Below are 20,701 nucleotides of genomic sequence, written 5' to 3'. Positions count from 1 at the left end.
CAAATATTGCTCGTGAATCCAACTCATGTAAGGTCGCTCTTAGTAGAATGTATTAATTCGGTGCTCAGATAACTTTTATTGTGTAGTCTAAAGTTGCGCTATTACTTACATGCTACACATGTTGGTAATACTAGAAATGATTGCTATTGCATTATAAGACACCATTGGAACTGCTACACCATAATATACAATTTTTATTAATGGAATAGAATAGGCCATACGAAGGTTTTTTAGTTTGATTTTAATTATTAAAGAAAGAGGCGTTTTTTGGGCATTAGAATGATTCGCACCTCTCAATTAAATGGTGTGGTGCAAGCTTCCATGAATAACACTAATTAACGTATTTGTGTTTGGAATGCTTCGGATTAATCTTATGTTTCAGTTTGTGTACCAGTGCAAAAGAGATATCTATCTTATTTATTAAGATGGCGGGATTCATGTTATGGATTAATGGACATAGAAAGCTTATATGTATTTACTCTATCACCAAACAAACGTAAAAGTAGTTTATTTTTTACTAAGGTAATAATTATAATTTTGAAAATTAGAAGCAACTAGAAAAGTCCAAAGAGAACACGTTACAGAGCCGAGGTACGCGCTTTGTAACATTTATTCGCTTCTACGAGAAAAACTTTCCTCTAGAGAGGCATATTGGCATCAGTCCGCGGCGTTACCGGAACAACACCTTCAGTTTGAATGGCTACGCGAAAGGTAGCGTGCCCCCGGAGGGCAGTATGCTCAAGGCGGCAGAAAATTAACGTGCTCCCGCGGGAAATCTACCGTCAGCCTTAGCGCCAGCCCGCCCGGTCGCGCCCACTCCGCTGGGACGTATTTAATATCTTTCAAGCACTCTTCTCACTGATACGTACTTATATTCTCTCATAATTCTGGAATACTGTATTCTGAATCGAGATTTGTAAAGTGTAAAACTTTAAATCGTAATCACGGTAATGTTTGTTTGTACAAAGTGGCTTGAAAACATTATATTTTTTGCACGAAAGAATTGAGATGGGTAATGATGGGCATGAGCGCACGATCCTCTTGACTTTAAGCGATTACCAGATTCCACAGACAATGCCCATTTTAAGATATTGCAAAGTCTTTATGAAGATAAGTATTTACACAGTGTTTTCATTGCTGAATCGTTGGCTGACGGTGTGGATGTAATTGTTGTATGAAGATTGAAATTGATTCGAATTTCCGTAGTTGTGATCTTTGTCGGATAATCTTTGTCGAATATGCGGTGATATTATAAGTACACAATGGGTAAGTAGATAAAACTTGCCAGTTTACCAACGTGGTCGAGGTTTCAATCATATGTTTCAGTTTTTATTCCTATAGATGAGTAGGTCAATTGCTATTGGGAAGTTTACGGAGCCCAGACAGTTTTTTGATTCGTTACTTGGACAGACAAAGAGAACTCTTTTGTAAGAAAGGTCGAAGGTCTTATTGTATTAATAGTGAAATTGATGGAATTCAATTAAATTAGTTATGAGAAAATGAAATAAACTCTCAGTTAGCCGGTGGGAATTTATTAAGAGCTTAGTGTACTTTTTGAAAATTCCCCAGAAGTCACCTTCATCGTTTCTTTTTTTTTCATTTTCCTATAGCTGTGCACTTTCATAAGTACTTTAATAAGCCACAATTTATTTACCTACGTTCAAACCCGAAGTAACACTAAAAAACAAAAAAAAACACCTAACATTACTTGACATCTTGCGTTGGCATCCAAAAGTCGGGAAAGCCCATAGCAACAATATTTACATAGCCCATAGCAACACTACACTAGAAAGGAGCAACCTAATTTGTTCGAAATTTCATTTTTTTTACCACAATTATTATTATTATAGTAGCTTAAAAAATAAAAAAGCCGGTAGAATCGTATCGAGCGATGCAATTATACTTGGTTTAAAATCTACAGGCAGGCGGGTACAGATTATTGTGAGTAAATATTTTCATAGGACGTGATCACTAATACATGCCATGACAAAGGAATAACACCGTACAATAGAAATAATGCCCCTCACCTATTTACGTAATTACTGGTGGATGGGCATATTGTGGTTCCCCACGGGAAGGTACCATCATTCTATCTATTCCCTGAATCAATCGATCCGGTTTGAAGGTTGGGATATCTGTTACAAAATGAGATTGGGATTTCGATATCATATCGCATGGTGGGTTGTAATGAATATGGACTCTGTAAATACTCAACACCCAGTGGGTCATGCGCTTGCTCATTCATCTAGTCTAATAAAAACGATATCCTTTGTTTTTTTTACTTAGGGCGATTAAATTACCTTTAATAATAAAATGCTGATTCTGACAAAGATAAAGTTTATATATTTAAAATTTAAATAAACGTGTAACAAACACAGGATGAGTTCCATGGTCAAAATTCTTGTGACTGAGTCTAAGATGTACTTTCAGATCACTTATAATTTGTGGTTGTGGTCCGAGCATAGGATTCGACTTGAGGAATGTCATAATAAATTTAAGTCGTCGTGGCCTGAAGGATAAGGCGCCTGGTCTATTCGTATCGATGCGACTATTTCGGGGTTCAAATCCCACAGCGCATGTTCACGACTGACTTGGATCGTTGATATTACGAGTATTCTTTCATCTCGGAAGTCGGTATTGAACAGGGTTTAGTCTAACTTTTTATTTATTATTGGTATTTATTACAATATGTTCGTTAAGAGAGCATCGATTATCATACCCATTAGGCCACGCACTGGGCACATCTCCTGATATTTCGCATCAAAATCTTTACAATCATAAGCTGAGTGGGGGAGATTCTTATTTAAATCTTAGTTTATTATATTTTTGAAAATTAATGAGTGGATTTATTGAATTTTAAAAATCATTTGTTGTTGTGGTTTTTCGTTCTTTACTGTGCACAGGTTTAATATTATTGTTAGTCATATAAATTGTTCGTCCATATAATATCCTACTTATACGGAATTTATATTGACGTTACAGACACAACGCGTTAATGGAAAAGGTTTTCTCCAACGAAATATCCGACAGTGCGCAACTACCAAATTAGACTACAAGTTTAAAGTGGATCACCTATTCGAATTGGAATTTAAAACAGGACGAAAGTATCTCGATGGGGTATCTGGCGACGACGTTCGCAAGTGGATTAGAGCTCTCGACCGCAGTCCGGCGGCGGTGACGCGACCCCGCCTCAGGCGGCATAGGGCTCCGTACAACTTAACTGTATATTTTAAAGTTAGATCCATCCACGAAAGACATCTAAATTCAAATTTATTTATAGCAAACTTAAAATACTAGTTATGTGTCTCAAAATAAATACGGCTCTTTATCTTTATCTCGTAAATCTTTGTTATTGCTTAAAGAACATACAAGTGTTTTATTGTAACTTTTTTTTCCAAACATTTACACAAAATATTATTTTAATAACCTAAAAGTACATTATTATTCGCAACACGCTTCGTCAGATTATAAATCTCGTAAATTCGTATTAAATATGTAATAGATAGATAATGTAATAGATAGAGAATATTAAATATCTCGTAAATTGTATTTAAATTTATATCTGTTTTTATTTAGTACGATGGAAATAAAGAAATTGGTCTTAACCTTTTAATTATTAAACACTTTTTTTTGTTTGTTCGTAGATTTGGTCGATATTAAATCAGAAAGTATGGACAGCTACGACTCAGGTGAGTACAACTTTAAACCTTAGAATGAGTTTACACGAAATTCGAAGGAACGGTTTTGGAAGCATGGCAGCCGTAGCAGCTCTATATTAATATTAGATAGTACAGAGTGTGAAAAAGTTATAAGGTGGAGTGGTGACGGCTGGCCGCGGCTCTAACGCAGCCCTGGAGGGCCTTTGCCCAAGTCCCAGTTTCGCAATACAGTCGAAAAGATAAAATGAACATAAAGTTGAGGAGCAGATATTCTCGCGTAGAGAAATCGTAGTTTCCCTCTCGGCGGCACTAAACCGGCGACGAGTGATACGCAGTTTCTGGAATGCGGACTACGCGTCCCATGGTGGTGCTCCTATGGAATTTAACTCATAAAAATCCTATAGCAGCCCATACATATTATAAACTTATAGCAAAGCGATGACTTTCACCTTTTGTATTGTTAAAAACATTTTTATACATATGTATTACCCAACTACATTCATAGTAGTGTTCGTCAAGTGATTGAAATTCGACCAAAATCACTTCAAGACTCAGGTTCCTATAATCGTTGTGATCTAAAAGGAAAAAAACAGGTGTACTTGTATCCAGCAATGTAACTATACCGGTGTTCAAACCACGCAGGCAAGTACTATTAGTTCCAACCATTTTTAATTGGTGTTCAGGAATGAATTTCACTTCACTGTGGGCATCGGTAACCACTACATACGAGCTGGGCCGTGAGCTCGTTGATTTGTTTATGCCCAAAAATATACCCTTTTATATATTACATATTTTTCCCTTTTGTTTCATATTTGATATTATATTTTCTTGTAAAGGTGCCAAAATACCATGTAATTTTTTTTTTAATCTTTGAAATTGATAACAATTAAGAGCGTCAATAGCTACTAAACAAAGATAAATCGGTTGGAAAACGTATAAAAAGCTACTGAACTATTTACCTACCTACATTTTTTTATTAAATTGTAACATAACCGCTCTTACTAATAAAGGAGTTAAAAGTGAAATATAACGAAAATGTTACTAAACAGCCTTTCATTAGACAACATTAATCCTTTTTGTACCTAAAAGTGGTTTAATCTACTTAAACTTCTTATTTTAGAATATGTTGGTATATATATTCTAGAATTCATTTAAAAGCTTGGGAAACTGTAAAGTTGGAAGATGAGATCTAAAATTAAAAATACTATTTCGATCTTGTTAAAACAATGATGTTTACACGAATAGTGATCTAAAACTCAGCCACGGATTATAATGTACACAAAATCTTACCTGCATTTGCTAATTATTATCTCTGACTCACCCTCGATAGAATTATTCACTACTACACATCTAAAAACGGAGACGATGAGAAGCCTTGATAGGAAATGTGGAAGTTAAAATTGCATTGTGGACGCGATCCGCTCCGAACTTTCAATTAAAACGGACGCCTGGAATTGTTTACATCGTTTGTCACTTAGTAAACGAGTGTGAACACATTGACTATTATGAATACCTCTATTTTTATTTAGCGCAGGTTTTCAGTTGTCATGTGTGATGACGTAAAATCGTGATTCAGGTATTGTATGTATGTACATTAGTAATTCTTGATTTATAAATCTGAAAACCCCTGCTACGGTTCGGTAGGGTAATTAATTGCCTAAAGGCTTCGTCAAAGAGAACACGTACTTAGCGCGCGTCAGAACGCTAAACTGACAGCGCGCTATGACGCCGAGATGTGTTGTACTACTATGGTAACATACTGTCAAACAGAGACCCAGCGCTAGTAGTACGCAACGCTCTGTCGCGGCATTAGAACGCTTTGACGTCATGCGTTGTAATTTTTTACAAATGTTATTTTAGCGTCCGAGTGAATGTGTATTAAAATACTGGATAATGCCCGAAAAATTTATAGAATTAGTTAGAAAATACCCATGTTTATACAATGCCACATCTGAATCACTCGACATCTTGATACTTTTAAATTTTCACACTGCTATCGAAAGGCACTATGATTTGGCGTTACGTTGCGTCAAGGAGCGTTGGGCTCATCTAGTCAATTTGTGTGACATGTAAAGAGCGCGACGTTAAAACGCAGCGCTAAGTACGCGTTCTGTTTGACGAAGCCTTAAGCCCGCCAAATTAAGACACTTTAGATACATTTTGAATAATTGAAAGAAATTCGATCCTAAATTGGCGCTAAGATAAAACCTTGTATCAAGTCGAAGCAGTGTGCGTTCAATATTCGTTCAATACAAACATTTGTTTTGATTTGAGTTCTCCCACCAAACCTTCCCCTAAACGTTAAATATTCAGATAGAAGCGAGTAATTATTATTGCTGTTAATTGACAGCCACGAAATATAACCGGGAGTAGAATTAACGCCAATCGTGTGTTAAAATAAAGCGACAGCGTGACTTTTAGCCTTGGATGGCGACACGACTCTGCAATCAGGTGCAGTTTAAAATGTGCATTTGCGATGTGCCGCGTGTAGCGGGCGCTGAACGCGGACAGAAATGCATTTTCAATAATTGAGGGTCAGACAGGGTGGTGAGAGTTCATTACAATGTCCGATCCTATAGTTATTCAACTGTAATCATTTGTCGGATCGAAAATTGAAAACGGTTTGCAATTTTTTCTTTATATGTCAACGTGAATTGACTATCCGTCTAAAGGTGACTTTTATTGGAATATAAATTAGAAGGCGAGACCGCGGCCTCAAAAATCAATAACTATTTATTCAAATTTATTAAAATTTTCGATAAAGTTGAATTCTACTCCTGAGTTCTGTTTCTCCAATTAAGTGTTGTTTAATTAAGTCTCCGTCTACCTGAATAGCCTGCTCCGATCTTGTCACGTGTCTACGAAACTGATAAATGAACATTGTTCATTCTCAGTCAGTTGTTCCTGTGTGACTAACCAGAAAATAGTTTAATTAGTTGCTATGGCATAAAACGAATAACTCAGTGGAAGTAAGAACCTATTTGTGAATACTAAAATTGTTATTTACTGCAACTTAGTTGAATAAAGTTTCAAGGCATGTTACTGGTGGTAGGACCTCTGCGAGTCCACGCGGGTAGGTACCACCATCCTGACTATTTCTGCCGTGAAGCAGTAATGCGTTTTGGTTTGAAGGGTAGGTCAGCCGTTGTAACTATACTTGAGACCTTAGAACTTATATCTCAAGATGGGTGGCGCATTTACGTTGTAGATGTCTATGGGCTCCAGTAACCACTTAACACCAGGTGGGCTGTGAGCTCGTCCACTCGTCTAAGCATTCAAAAAAAAAAACTTTCGCGTCTGTTCTCAAAATTATTTCAGTTTACGAAAATAAAGGATTCGCACGAAAAGGAGGTTTTCTGTGTTATTTTCTTGGGGAGATCACGTAGGCGCGCACCTCATCTACAACGTTCCCGTAGCGACGATAAAATTTAAAATTCAAGGCCGCGTTAACGAACCGGCCCCGCGAAGAAATAGATATTCAAATGTGAGAAGATCCCATATTAACATTTATGGCAAGTTTGCGGGCACGAGACAAAAGCGAGCCGGTCGGAGTCCCCTACGGTGCTACAACAAGCTCCCAGACATAACTTCACTGTCTTGCAAAATAACATTTGTACGAGAATTTACTTCGTTCACTTATCTGAAAAATAATTGTATTGTTTAATTTATTTTAATTAAAAAAATAATTTAGAGTTGCTCTACAAAATTATATGTTAATTAATGAAATTCCTGAATTAAGTGAGTGATCTGTACAAAAATAGTGAAAATTCTGTTGCACAAATTTAAATACTCGAAAAAGAGAAAATCGAACGTATAGTTATTTAAATTCATCCTTCTAAACGAAGAGCACAGTGTTGCCAAGAATCGATTTGGTAATTAAATTTGATCTTCAATAATTATAAGTTAGCTATCATGTTTTAGTACATGTTATAAAATATATTTTAGGCGATCATTTTTCATTGAAAATATCACAAATCATTAAACAAAACGAACAATAATTAACAAATATTTCCATTTCATTTAATTCTTTCAGCATAAAACAAACTGCGAATAGCCAAGCTTTTGTGTTCATCGGTTCCCAAACAAAGGCAAATAAAACTTTTCAAGAAAACAAATCAAAATCCCAATTTAGTGGTTGCATTATTTATGTGATCTTGCCTTGTGACTGTCAGCGTTCCCCCTTTCTTTGCTTTGAACTTGTGGGTGGTGTAATTTACACTTTCCAAACTTTAGCTATCAATACTAGCAGTGTAAAAGGCCTAGGTTTTTTTTATAATATTTAGTCGATCAAACGATTCGCTAATCGTGTAGATTATATAATATACGTCCGTATGTATACTATTGTATACGATATGGCGAGGTATCATGCAATTAAGCCCGTATAATTCATTAGGTTTTGTTTTCATGTTCATTGTCACAGGGTGTTTTAAGGCTACGACAACTATTAGGTATCTAGATTAGTAAAGATGTCAACTTGATACAGATAAACAAATAAAAAGAACTTACATGTAAGGTTACTGAAACCAACTGAAAATTTCATCGAGCTTTTATTACAGTTTCGGCATACACGTTTCTTATTAATATCAGGCGGTTGGAATAGCCGAAGACGTCCCTAGCGCCCGCTCTCTCCCAAATAAAATTGCCGCTATCTAAACAAAGAGCCCTAATTATTCGGCCGTGGCGGGCGGGGTCGCTCTCTTATGGGTGTTCTGGGGCCCATTTCGCTTCTCGTATAGGGCCCTGGGGACCGGCGGGCGCCGCCTAGCCAATCGCCGGATGGAGGAACGAGCGATCCACAACCTTTTTATATGCGATATTGGCTTTGGTGCCGGACCCTCACCCCCTGTAGCACCCCTCCCGGGTATCAGGGAATTAAAAGTTGGAAGGCTCACATCTGATTACCCAAACACACACATTACACAGGATCAACAATCTCGATAAGCCTCTCAACAATTTAGTGCCGGCCGCTGATGGGTCGTTTTCGATTCTTATCTCATTATCTGTAACCAGCAATATATGTGCTTCGATATAAACAAAGTAGGAAAACAGCGATCAAGTAAGATTATTTATTTTAATATCTTTAATAATTTAGAAATGTTAGCTATACGTCCAAGTTACCAAGTTTAACTTAGCATTTTTTAAAGTTATATTTGAAACGGCCGTAGCCTAATGGGTAAGACGCCTGATGTTTTCATAGCGAATGTGGCGATTCGACTAATGACTGACTCGGTGGTGCGATATTTAGAGTCCCTGACCGATGCTCCGGGATCCTGGGTTCGATTCCCACATCGGGCAAACATTATGAACAGGTTTGTTTGCTCTTTGGCTGGGTGTTTATTATCTATATACATATGTATATGTTTGTCAGTTTCTGGTACCCATAACACAGAGAATCTTGAAATTGGAGTCGGATGATCGTACATGATTAGTTCCTAGTTATTATTATTATTATTATTAATGTACGGTTCTTTATCTATTATCTATTTAATTATATATTATTATGTATTATCTATCTATTTTTATTAAGTAAATATTGTTATGCGCTGGGGTTCGGTATAAATAAAATTTCACCAAAGTACAACTTAAAAACTCTATTCAACGCTTAAAACACTTCATAAACGCTTTAAAACTCTTAATTCGCTTGTTCCGCTTCGCTTCAGGTGATCCGTTCGCTGTTTCGCTTCGAGTAGTTCCAATTACTGACTGACTGCGTGCCGCTCTACAACGCTTTTATAGCCGCATTTTATAGCATAGCTTTTTTCATCCCTAAAATTATCGAGAATATTCTACACATTTCTAGTCGTAGTTTCCGCTATCTGTAATCCCCGAGCATTTTGGATCCTTCGATATTTGTTCGACTATTCGGCCGATAGATGACGTTACTCTTGCCGGCGTAACAATATGTGCTTAACAGTGACTAAGTACCACTCGATAAAGGAGTTGGGAAATCTCTATATTTACAGTTACTATCATCCTGGCGCGAAGTAACTCGAAGTAGTTTATTCTAAACCTTTTAAGACGGACCATTATACAATACAGTTTAGAATTCATCCTAAGACATCCCCATCTTGGTGAAAGAAATTTGTGATATGTCCGTGAGCTCCAGTAATTACTTATTGCCAAGTTATTCGAGGCCTAAGTTGTCTATCTATAGCAACAATAAACATTAATATTACTTCTTAAATTCAAAGCCCACTGAGTTTCTCGCCGGATCTTCTCAGTGGGTCGCGTTTCCGATCCGGTGGTAGATTCTGCGAAGCACTGCTCTTGCTAGGATCAGTGTTAGCAACACTCCGATTTGAGCCCCGTGAGCTCACCTACGCACGTTAGGGTAAAGCTGAAATAGCCTCTCAAGGCTATCAGCATAGGTAGGAAAAAAATACTTAAGCTCAAGGGGTAAAGCTTCTATGATTAATAAATCATTTTAATCAAAATACATATTTCTAAAAGCCCCCAAGAACGTCTGTTGTCGGCCTTCACCAGACTCCAAAGCGTATTTTAATTTGCACCCGATTTTATTTTGAGACAATAAATCGAACATAAAGGGTTTCCGAGCGGTTTCTACCTCCGGGCGTATTGTCTTCGCCCTATGCCTTAACAGCGACTCCATTGTGTTGAAATTATGAAATAAAAGACGATATCGTATATCGGCGGCGCGAGGTGCGGTAGCTGCGGCGTGGGCGACGTACGTCCGACATACGACACCTATCGACGGTCCGCCTCGGCTCACCATTGTACTACCACCATTCACCCTCGGGCACACATTCATATTCTATTGCAATGTTTAAGCATTCGATTGGTTATAAAGGGTTCCCCAAGAAGTTTGAATAAAATATAAAAACTTTTTTTACGAGTTTTGCGGTCTTTCAGCCAGGCGCGTCGAAAAGGGTACGTACCATTGTTTTTGTCGTGAATTGCGGAGATGAATGAGTTCCGACAATCGGTTCGTTCAATACTTGGAGATTGCTTAGATAATAATTATGGATCAGGCGGGTTGGGGCGGTTCAGGGTCATTTGTGCTTGCCACAACAAACCTCCTTTTGACGCTCTCTTAATTAAAATACGTTTTCTAATTTAGAAAAATATTTAATGTTTTTTATTTCTTTGTAAACGTTTTACGAAAAATACTTACCTGGAAGGTAGGTATTGCTGGGTATCAAACATGGTTACAATTCACAAAATGTGCTTTGGTATTATTCTGATTATTCCCATACCTCAGATCAAAATATTCATAAAAGTCTTCATGCGTTATATAGCCAGGACAGGATGCCATGGACCACGCTATTATTAATCATCGAAGCATATCGCGACGTGAATAATATCTTCTAGTTTGAGTCATTAAGCCAAAATTCTCAATTACCCGGCAGAAATAGACTAGTGGTAGCCGGGTGCATTAAAACACGGATTAATAAAGAATTTGATTTCTACGTACCTATATTAAAATAACGGAAAAATATAAATTTAAAAGTGCCTGATAGGAACGATGTAGGTACATGAAAGATGACAGTTAAGTTGCTTATTTTTTAAACTTCTAAAATATACCAGAATATAATATAGAAGATACCAAAAGATTGTTTGCTTCTGTGTTATTGGAATTAGTATACGAAATATACGCGGGGCAAGATGAAGCACATTAGAACCCGGAACACCAAATATCTTTAACAAAGACAACCGAACGGGAATTGAAACTGGACATCACGGTCCAGTAGACAGTAAATTAGAAATTTTTATGAGATTCTCATATGGAATCAGAGGGTTTCAAATCTAAGCATGCTTGCCCGTACAAACAAATGCGACACAGAGAGCTTTTTAAATGAACTAGGCTATAGATACTATCGACCACATCACAGTATGATGATGATATTCTCACTTCTCGTAGGTAATGATCAGAAAGTTAATCGACATTCGACAACGTTCGCTCCCAAGAGGACTTAGTATATTGACCTTTCACACTTACATTATATATATGAGCGGATGTGTATTAAATTTTAAAATGAAATCTTGACGAAATTGAACCACCTTGACATGGTTCTAAATAGCAAGATATTAAAAGAAATTTTCAAACTTAATTGCGAACTTTGTCTATTATTATTATTATTTTCAATTATTGCACTAGATACGCATTTCTTTGACGGCGTGAAATAGTTGCAGACATCAATTTTCACCTTGAGCAATCATTCGTTTGCGTGCGGTATACTTATTTGATCAGCAGTGGAACAATAGTCGGAGTTCTTGGTTGACTGAACTCGTCATTATACGCAATCGTAATCGCAACCGAAACATCGCAGGGGGTCACCACTATCGAGTCGCTATCATTAAACTCTAACTGCGTGGGAACAGGTACTTTTTTTTTTAACAAGTTGATTTTAGTTTGACGCGAAACATTCACTGCCTTTAAATAGCCGTGGTTTTGAAGATGAAATGAAAGATGAACTTGGTTATGTTATCAACGATTTGATGCAAGGCGCGTGGCGTGGCGGCGAGTGCAAAGACTCGTCGATTGTATCAGAAGCTCCTTCATCTTGCCGCCACTGGTCTATTGCCGCACACCATCAGCGAATCTAGCCTCTAAGTTTGTACTCGATAATATCAGTTTATTTAAATTGTAACGCTTTATCTTTATCCCTTGTAGCGCGAGTGTAAAGTTTTTATTTATTTGTAAACGTATAAGGGACTGATCGTACGAGTATCCTAGCGCACTCTATTGACGCTATAACAAAAGTTAAAGGTGTGGAGGAGGAGCTTCGGAATCGTGTCTACGAACGAAATTTTCCGGAAATTACACTTCGAACACTGACATCTAACGGGAAATAAGCGTATTAACTTATCCAAGAAGCATGCTGCTTGTTTTTGGTAGATTATCGTGTTTGGTGCTAAATGTTGTATGTGTATATGTCAGGAAATTGATAAAACGAAAATTCAATTCGTATACTCTGTTCCTATGTAATGTAAAAAAATATTAAACTTACTATAACATATTAAAAGATTCAACTATCTATATCTTCAGTCTTATTCAATATCATAGGGTTTCCATACAAGTCTAAGAATTATATTATTAAATAATATTTTCAGAGAAATCAAGTTTGTTACATTGAATTTTACTGTTAATTTAAAAACTCTTGAAAACTTTTTACGGTACTATATTCGTATGTATATTACAACGTATCTATTATATCACATCGGTTATATGTTTATAGAAATTGCTGCGGATTCCATGTACTGCATATCAGACAAACTGATCAAAACACACGAAGCTCTAAATTAAAACATTAACAGCGTCTGTCGCAAGCCAATCCTACAGTAGGTCGGAGACATTGCCAGGAACAATAGGCATTGAAAAAATAGTGATTACTTGTAAAGTGAAAGGATAAAGATCGCGGGGGCGCCATTCAATGCGTTGGTCAAATTAGGTCCGCACCACCATCGATTCCATTGTCTACGATGCTCTCAGTTTAGTCCAAGACAGAACTAGATGCGGTAGGCAGCGGCTTGGCTCTGCCCCTGGCATTGCTGGAGTCCATGGGTGACGGTAACCACTTACCATCAGGTATGCTCGTCAGCCTACAAGGGAAAAAAGGCGCTACGTTGTTACAAAACTCATGGATAAAGATGGTCACGACCCTCAAAGCTTGCTGCCCGCACAACTGATGAACGATATGTGTGATATAGCATATCTATTATAGTATAGGTTGAAACCTCCACTAGAATACTGTGCCCCCAGACATTTTAAACTTATATTTTTAAGCTTTGTTTTTGAGGACTTTTTCGGAATTATGTTCCTTTAATATTAATTATTTAGTCTCTACTTTGCCTAAAGCATTTTTTACAATTATAATAAATTGAGTTTGTTTTTAATTAGAGAGCATTATAACGGTTTTTTTCTATCTCATGACGTTTCGAAGAAAATAGTATTTCCATGATTTCTTGAGGCTGATCAAGAGTATAATTATCAAAAGATTTGTTAACTCCCATATGTATAGCAAAATTACCACCACCGTGGTGTAGGAAAAAAAAAAATTAACATTGTGTAGTTTTTGGGTGGCATTACATTTTACGATTTTACAGATCAATTCCGAATTAAATAAACACAAAATAATCTACATAGATTTAATAAACATTAAAATTCATTTGTATGTTTTTATTGTATGTATGTATTTGTGAAGCTTGGTACAGTTGTTGTTGGCATTCCAGGGAAAGTTTCTGTCATAGTATCATCAATGAACGATAGGTGGCGTACGAGTAATCTCAAGAAACCAATGTTTTTTATAGAATTAGCGATAGTCACACTGAAGCGTGACCCGGTTTCATAACTATAATTCATTACTATGATAAAAGCAATTCAATGTTAAAATATCTTAAAATAATAAAATCCGTAAATTTTCACTGCTAAAGGCATTCAGCACATACATAATAAATATGTATGTATGTGCTTTTTTATCAAAGATTTATGTTAGTCACAAAATTCAATTTAATCGTTTTGTACAAACTTTTTACTTTAAAACTTCATGGAACAGACTAAGACATGATATAATATATATTTTAGTTGATACTACCTAACTCGATAGGTGTTGTCATATACATATTTTATATTTATTTTGTATTTTTTTATAAAAACCTCATTTTTCACCTTATCCTTCATCTTCCTGAGGCCGTTTATTATTAGGGCTATCCTTATTTTGGAACAGGGATGTTGTGCTCATGTTGAATCATCAGCGAAGTTTTTTAAACCAATATGTACGCCGTGTTCCGACTGTTACGAATGTTTTAAGACCAAATATAGTGCGGCGTTCTCAAGTGATGCGATTATTAAGGGACAGCACTAAAACTGTACACATTTAATCTGGATTGAATGATGGAACAGGAACATGGAACGAGGTGGACTGTGATTTCTCTGGCTGTCTGCAACAAAAAATGACACTAATCTCAATGTCAATACGGTTTATAATTAATGAAAAATTTAATTGTGTTTTAGTATTTTTGCATCATCGTTATCTAAGGCAATCCAAAGTCTGAAATGCTTCAGAGTAGAATTCTAGTTAAAGATATATTTTATATATTTCTATTTAGTTTATACCTGTTACGGTGCCACAGATATTAAGCTGATAGTGGAACTAATGGAGAACGCACCGTGGATATCCCTTTTGAGAAATGCGATCTAAATTTCTATTAGGTTGGAGTAAATATTGGTTACTGTCTGTTTTTGTATCCCTCGTTAATTTTTATAGCTAATTATGTTATAAAAGTTTTAACAATTGCGAAAATTTTGAAGATTCCTGTAGGTAATTTTGCAACCCAATTCTATCTCTGGCGATAGTTATTCAATATAAAGAAGAGAATTCGCAAAGGTTCTCCTTTTATCGTCTTCAATGAATTAGTGAATTTCCAAAATTTGTGTTAAGTTTGCACAAGGGCGTGGTGAATGGGCGGGAATGGGCGTGTAAGGCTACGCCCACCGCACCCACATCTGCACCCAAGCCAATGCTAAAATGCACCAGTGTGTTTATAATTTACAAAAACAAATATATTAGACAGTAAAACGCAACTTTACAAACATTACCTATGTCTGTCTCTCTTGTGAATAATGTTACTTATAACACAGAAACATGTTAATGATATTTAAATTTACTCGTACAAAAAGGAATGTTTGTGTTTTGTTTATTCGTAATTCATGGGTTTGATTTTAGTTGAAAGTTTGTACCTACAGTTATTATTGGCAATTCAGGGAAGTTTTTTTTATTATAATTTTTTGTTGCCCTTGTATGCAGATGAACATACGGCCCACCTGATGGTGAGTGGTTACCGTCGCCCATGGACTTCAGCAATGCCAGGGGCAGAGCCAAGCCGCTGCCTACCGGTTTTGTTATTGTACCATTAAGATAGGCTAAGTGGCCCGCGTCAAATGTCATCACAGCCGAGCGTAATCATAGTAGCTTGGAACCTCTGAACCTACAGAGGAACTTCGGTTCTCTCTGCGTTTTGCACCATATGTTCCACGAGGAGTGCTCTGGAATTGTTTGAATGATCCGTCATTTCGTTTCCCCCAACGTATCATACGCCACTGTACCAGAGAACATCCATACTACGTAGAACTACTGCATTCATCCAAAGCGCGTTTCCAGAGATCTTTTTTCCACGCACCATTCAGCTTTGGAATATAATTTCCTCCTCTGTAATTCTTGAGTGTTATGACATGTCCTTTTTCTAAGGTGTGCAGCTTGGCTGTGCCCCTGGCATTGCTGATGTCCACGAGTGACGCCAATCGATCACCATTAATGGAAAAAAAAACCATAAGTCAAAAAATAATGAAACGTTACAACAAAAAAACAGTGATGTAGTCATTTAAATTACTGAATCATGTCTTGTCAATATCATGTTGGGTGGCCGTTGAAATTGTAGTGTCAATGTGCTAGTACCTACCTCCATATCGGGTCTCTTAGCTCTTAACTGCAAATATTTGCTAACCAAAAGAAAAATAATCTCACGTTCAACGTCACAAACATCATTAATCCGCTAATGGATTAAAAGTATTACTGTTATTCGCCTACAGTAATTGTATTGATTCAGTTCCGGTAGGCTGTAGTCAGTCAAGTCCGTAATAGCTGGTAAAACGCGTGAAATGAACGCCCGCGGGTCCGACCACCCAAAAGTAGATTGCTTATTCGCTGCGACTCCAAGGTACACACGGGATGTATGGTAGTCCATAGTAAAATTAATTATCCCGATTAAAACTTTATAAGAGTTATCGCTTTTTTATTGGCGTAGTCGGGAAGCCGAGTGTACGGTCGGTCTGGTTAACATGAATACCTTCCTTCATTGAGACGTAATATCGAAGGAGTCTCAATTGTATTGGAGTTATTGGATAATTGCGCAGTCGCTCCACCTAGAATTGGTGATATAAATGTACAACTATTATAGCTGTCTCACAACAATTCTCAGTACCTATGTCAATGTCTTACCAATCCTTGATTTGAACAAGGGTAATACCATTAAATATCATAATAAGTTTACCTTTCTTAATAATAAATAATAATTCTTAATAAATAATAAGTTTATCTTTTTTGGTACATCTGTAACCGCTATTACGGTAAATTCGTTGCTTAATGACCATTCCTCGACCAAGAACGTTTAAGAGCCCACCGTTCTGTGGTTAATTTTTGACCAAAGGTGTTATGATTATTTCACAGTTGCATCAAGTTTCTTGAAATAGAATAAGCTTCGAACATTAACGGGTGATAATATATTACCATCGACTGTTGTATTATGACAATTCATATTTATGGATAGAAATTAAATGAGTTGATTAAAATCTTTGAGAGATACCTAAGTAAATGTTATCGACTCAAAGAATAAGGGGGTTTTATTACTACCGGTCAGCAGCCATCCTGGCTGTAGCAGGTGTAGCGACTGTGGTGAGTCGAATAAAGAGACTCGGCCTCGAGGTGGCCCTTCATAAATCCGAAGCAGTGTGCTTCCACTCGGCTCGGGAGGGGCCGCCTCAAGGCGCGAATCTCGTAGTCGGGGGTGTCACCATTGCTGTCCAGCCGAAGCTCAAGTATTTGGGCCTTGTGTTGGACAGCAAATGGAGATTCGACCACCATTTCAAAATGCTGGTTCCAAGGCTGATGGGGACGGCGGGTGCGCTGACCCGTCTTCTTCCCAACACCGGTGGATGCAGTGCCGGTATCCGGCGACTGTACCTGGGGGTGGTGCGCAGTATGGCCCTGTACGGTGCTCCCGTGTGGTCGCCCGCACTTACCGCGCGAAACGCGGCTCTGCTGCTCAGAGCTCAGCGGGCGCTCGCGGTGAGGGTCATCAGGGGGTACCGTACCATCTCTCAGGATGTGGCCTGTGCCCTCGCCGGATCCTTACCGTGGGACCTCGAGGCCGAAATATTGGCCGCGACATACCGACGGAGAACACAGTCCTCGACTCGGGAACGGACACCCGGCCCGTCGGTTGTCAATCGATGGAGGCGTGCTGCGCGTGGTCTGGCGTATGCCAAATGGAGAGAGCGCTTGCTGGAGGAGCTCGGCCGAACTTCGGCCACTCGTCAGAGCACGCTCGAGGCACTGGTGCCTGTGCTGGAGGCATGGTCGGACCGGCGACACGGTGAGCTCTCCTTTCGCCTCACCCAGGTCCTTTCGGGGCATGGATGCTTCGGGAGGTATCTGTGGAGAGTCTGCGGAAGGGAGCCACATCCGGGCTGCCACCAGTGCGGGCACCCGAACGATGACGCCCAGCACGCGCTAGAAGCGTGCCCACGGTGGGAGCACCCGCGGCGAACCTCGTCGCGGTGTTGGGGCAGGACCTCTCTTTGAGGGCTATCGTCGCCCGTATGGTAGAGGACCGGAGTTCGTGGGAGGCCATTGCTGGGTTCTGTGACTTGGTCATGGCGCTTCGTGAGGCTGAGGAGCGCGAAAGGGAATGGGATCCCTCTGCGGCTCCTCAGCGCAGAAGGCGGGGTGGACGGCGCGTGCGAGAGGCCGCCGCTCAGCCTTCGTAGGGACTATCGAGTGCCGAGTGCGGGGGCGCCCGGCACTCGACTGTTGGTCCGGTGGTGAAGCGGTGGCTCCTGTGCGCCGCTCACGGTGTGTCTCCCGAGACGAAGTTCTACGGGATTTTCCCGGGGATGAAATCCCGTCTTAACATCAGTACGGGTACCGCCTAAGGCGAGACTTTCGGCGCGCATCGCGGTACCATAAGTTTCGTGTAGTCGGTGTGGTGGAGCTCGATGGGGTTTAGTCGGTAGTCGTTCTGCGGGGCAAGTGCTTCGCGCGCCTTTTTCAAGGCGTAGTCTCCTGTGAGAAATTGGGGGAGGTGAAGGACCTCAGTCCTTCTCTTCTCCCCTTCTCCCTCTCAGGAGGCGCCGGAGTCCGACATAACCCGGTCCGTTACCCCCCTCGACCGGGTATCCGTAAATGGATTCCCCAGCGATAAAAAAAAAAAAGGGGGTTTTATTTCGATTGATTTTTTTATTTGAAACCTGGTGCTTTTCGTGTGGTTCTATTTAAATTTTATGATATTCTCATTTTATTTTATTGATGTTTATTTTCTTCTATACTAATATTATAAAGAGGAAAGATTACTTTGTTTGTTTGTTTCGAATAGGCTCCGAAACTACTGGACCGATTTGAAAAATTCTTTTTCCATTAGAAGCCGACATTGTCCCTGATGAACATAGGCTACTTTTTTAAAAAAAATTTTTTTTTTTTTTTTTTGGTTTCATGTGTGTTTTAATGTTTCCAAAGCGAAGCGAGGGCGGGTCGCTAGTTTTCTTATAAAATAGGTACTAGCCGAACTCGCCCGCTTCGCTGGGCATTTAAAATTAACATTATTACTGTCATTATTATTAGGGAGTCCAACACTGATATAAATATTAGCCTATCCATTAAGTAAGTGTTTTCTACATGGATACCAAGTTTCAAATATAACGGAACATCCGTAAAAACCACTGTAGATATATTAGTATAGATATAAATATAATATAAATTTTCTTTGATGACAGGCAATCAAGAGTTAAAAACGTATCTCTAGAGTTTAGCTTGCTAAATTGTAGAGCATCTTTTAATTTTCATGATGTTTCTTGTTCAAGACGGCATGCTTGATTATTACCAGGCAGAGTTGGACAGGATTGTGGTACCAGTTTCTGTGCGTCCACGGCTTGTTCTATCTATAGCGAAGGGAAGAGATGGGTAAGAAAAACCAGCGAAGAAACTATCAGAGACGAAGCAATGTAAACTCTGAAGACATCAAGCCTTCTGGCCTCTTTGTTTCATTTTTTTTAAAGTTTGAAGTTTGTTTTACGGCAAATTCATTAGTAGACAAATACCACGGTAAATTAAAACCAAGTTCAATATAAACACTCATTAACAGCAGTGCGCAAGATTTCATATTCTTAGAAAATAAGACTGATTTATGTTATGATTGTGTGTCATTACGCGTTATGTAACGGAACGCTGGGTGAGTCATGTTTGTGAGAACGATGTCATGCCGTCTGCGGGAATTATTATGTCTTTACTTTTATAACTCAAAAATATTTCCGGACCTACACGAAGAATGTTGAGGGCAGCCGTTATAACTATACTGAGACCTTAGAACTTATATTTCGAGGTGGGTGGCGCATTTTCGTCATAGATGTCTAACGGCTCCAGTAGTTACTTAACACCAGGTGGGCTATGAGCTCGTTCAGCCATCTAAGCAATAAAAAAAAGGATATTAATATATTACTTTTTTTTGTCTTTCGGAATATCTTCATATTTAAAAGCGCTTAAAGCATCAAATTCAAACCTGCAATGTTGCAAATTTTAGTATTTTACAGCCTTATCGTAACCCATTTGAGTATTTTCAATTGGGCATCATTTTGTTGAGAGTTTTATGAGTACACCGTTTTTTGAATAAGATACCACAATTGGAACGATAGGATTGATAAATTTAATCATAAGCAATTACGACCAGCTGCAGACACTTTGTATCAACTAACGTTTTTGGCAGGTGGAATTAACTATATAAGTGTTAATTTAATGTCTTCATCGGCGCGTGCGTAACGAATCTCTCGTCCCTACATAAAGACGCTGTGTTATCAACTTCGATTAAATACTCACCGACAGTAAAGTGTCCAAAGTGTGAATATTTTCGAAAGTGCCTTATTTTAAGTTGGACTTAACAAAGGAAAATTGGTCATAACAATATATTTACTTATAAAATATGTTCCATAATATTTTAGTAAAAAAATAATGTCACAAATATGTAGTTATAAAACGACCTCAAGTGGCTCCCAAACTTCAAATTAAATATATAACATTTTAGATCTTTGAGACTATCATCATATTTCATAAGGAAATAGGATGGAATATACTGTATTATTTAAAGATATAATTAGGCGTAATTTCACGTAATCCTCTATTGGCAGAGTTATTTCAGCTCACTTCTCTCATTAGGACAATTTAGTTGTTTTTTACACAACAACTGTGCTAAGGGGTAAACACTCTGTGTGGTGAATGATACTCAAAACCATTTCCGTATTTTTTCGAACTATAATCATT

The 20,701-nt window shown here is 38.3% G+C and overlaps 1 protein-coding gene across 1 annotated transcript in view; it reads left to right on the top strand.

The window, feature by feature from the left end:
* Positions 1 to 20,701, top strand: part of L (zinc finger protein Lobe) — an 84,549-nt gene that overhangs the window by 24,789 nt on the left and 39,059 nt on the right. The window contains exon 4 of the mRNA XM_089727653.1: positions 3,645 to 3,689. Within this exon, the coding sequence (XP_089583779.1) occupies positions 3,645 to 3,689 (45 nt within the window). The remainder of the gene's footprint in view (positions 1 to 3,644; positions 3,690 to 20,701) is intronic.

This window comes from Bombyx mandarina, chromosome 05, assembly GCF_030267445.1.
Source record: "Bombyx mandarina strain Sakado chromosome 05, ASM3026744v2".
NCBI classification, from domain to species: Eukaryota; Metazoa; Arthropoda; class Insecta; order Lepidoptera; family Bombycidae; genus Bombyx; species Bombyx mandarina.
This window is presented reverse-complemented; position numbering and strand designations above follow the sequence as displayed.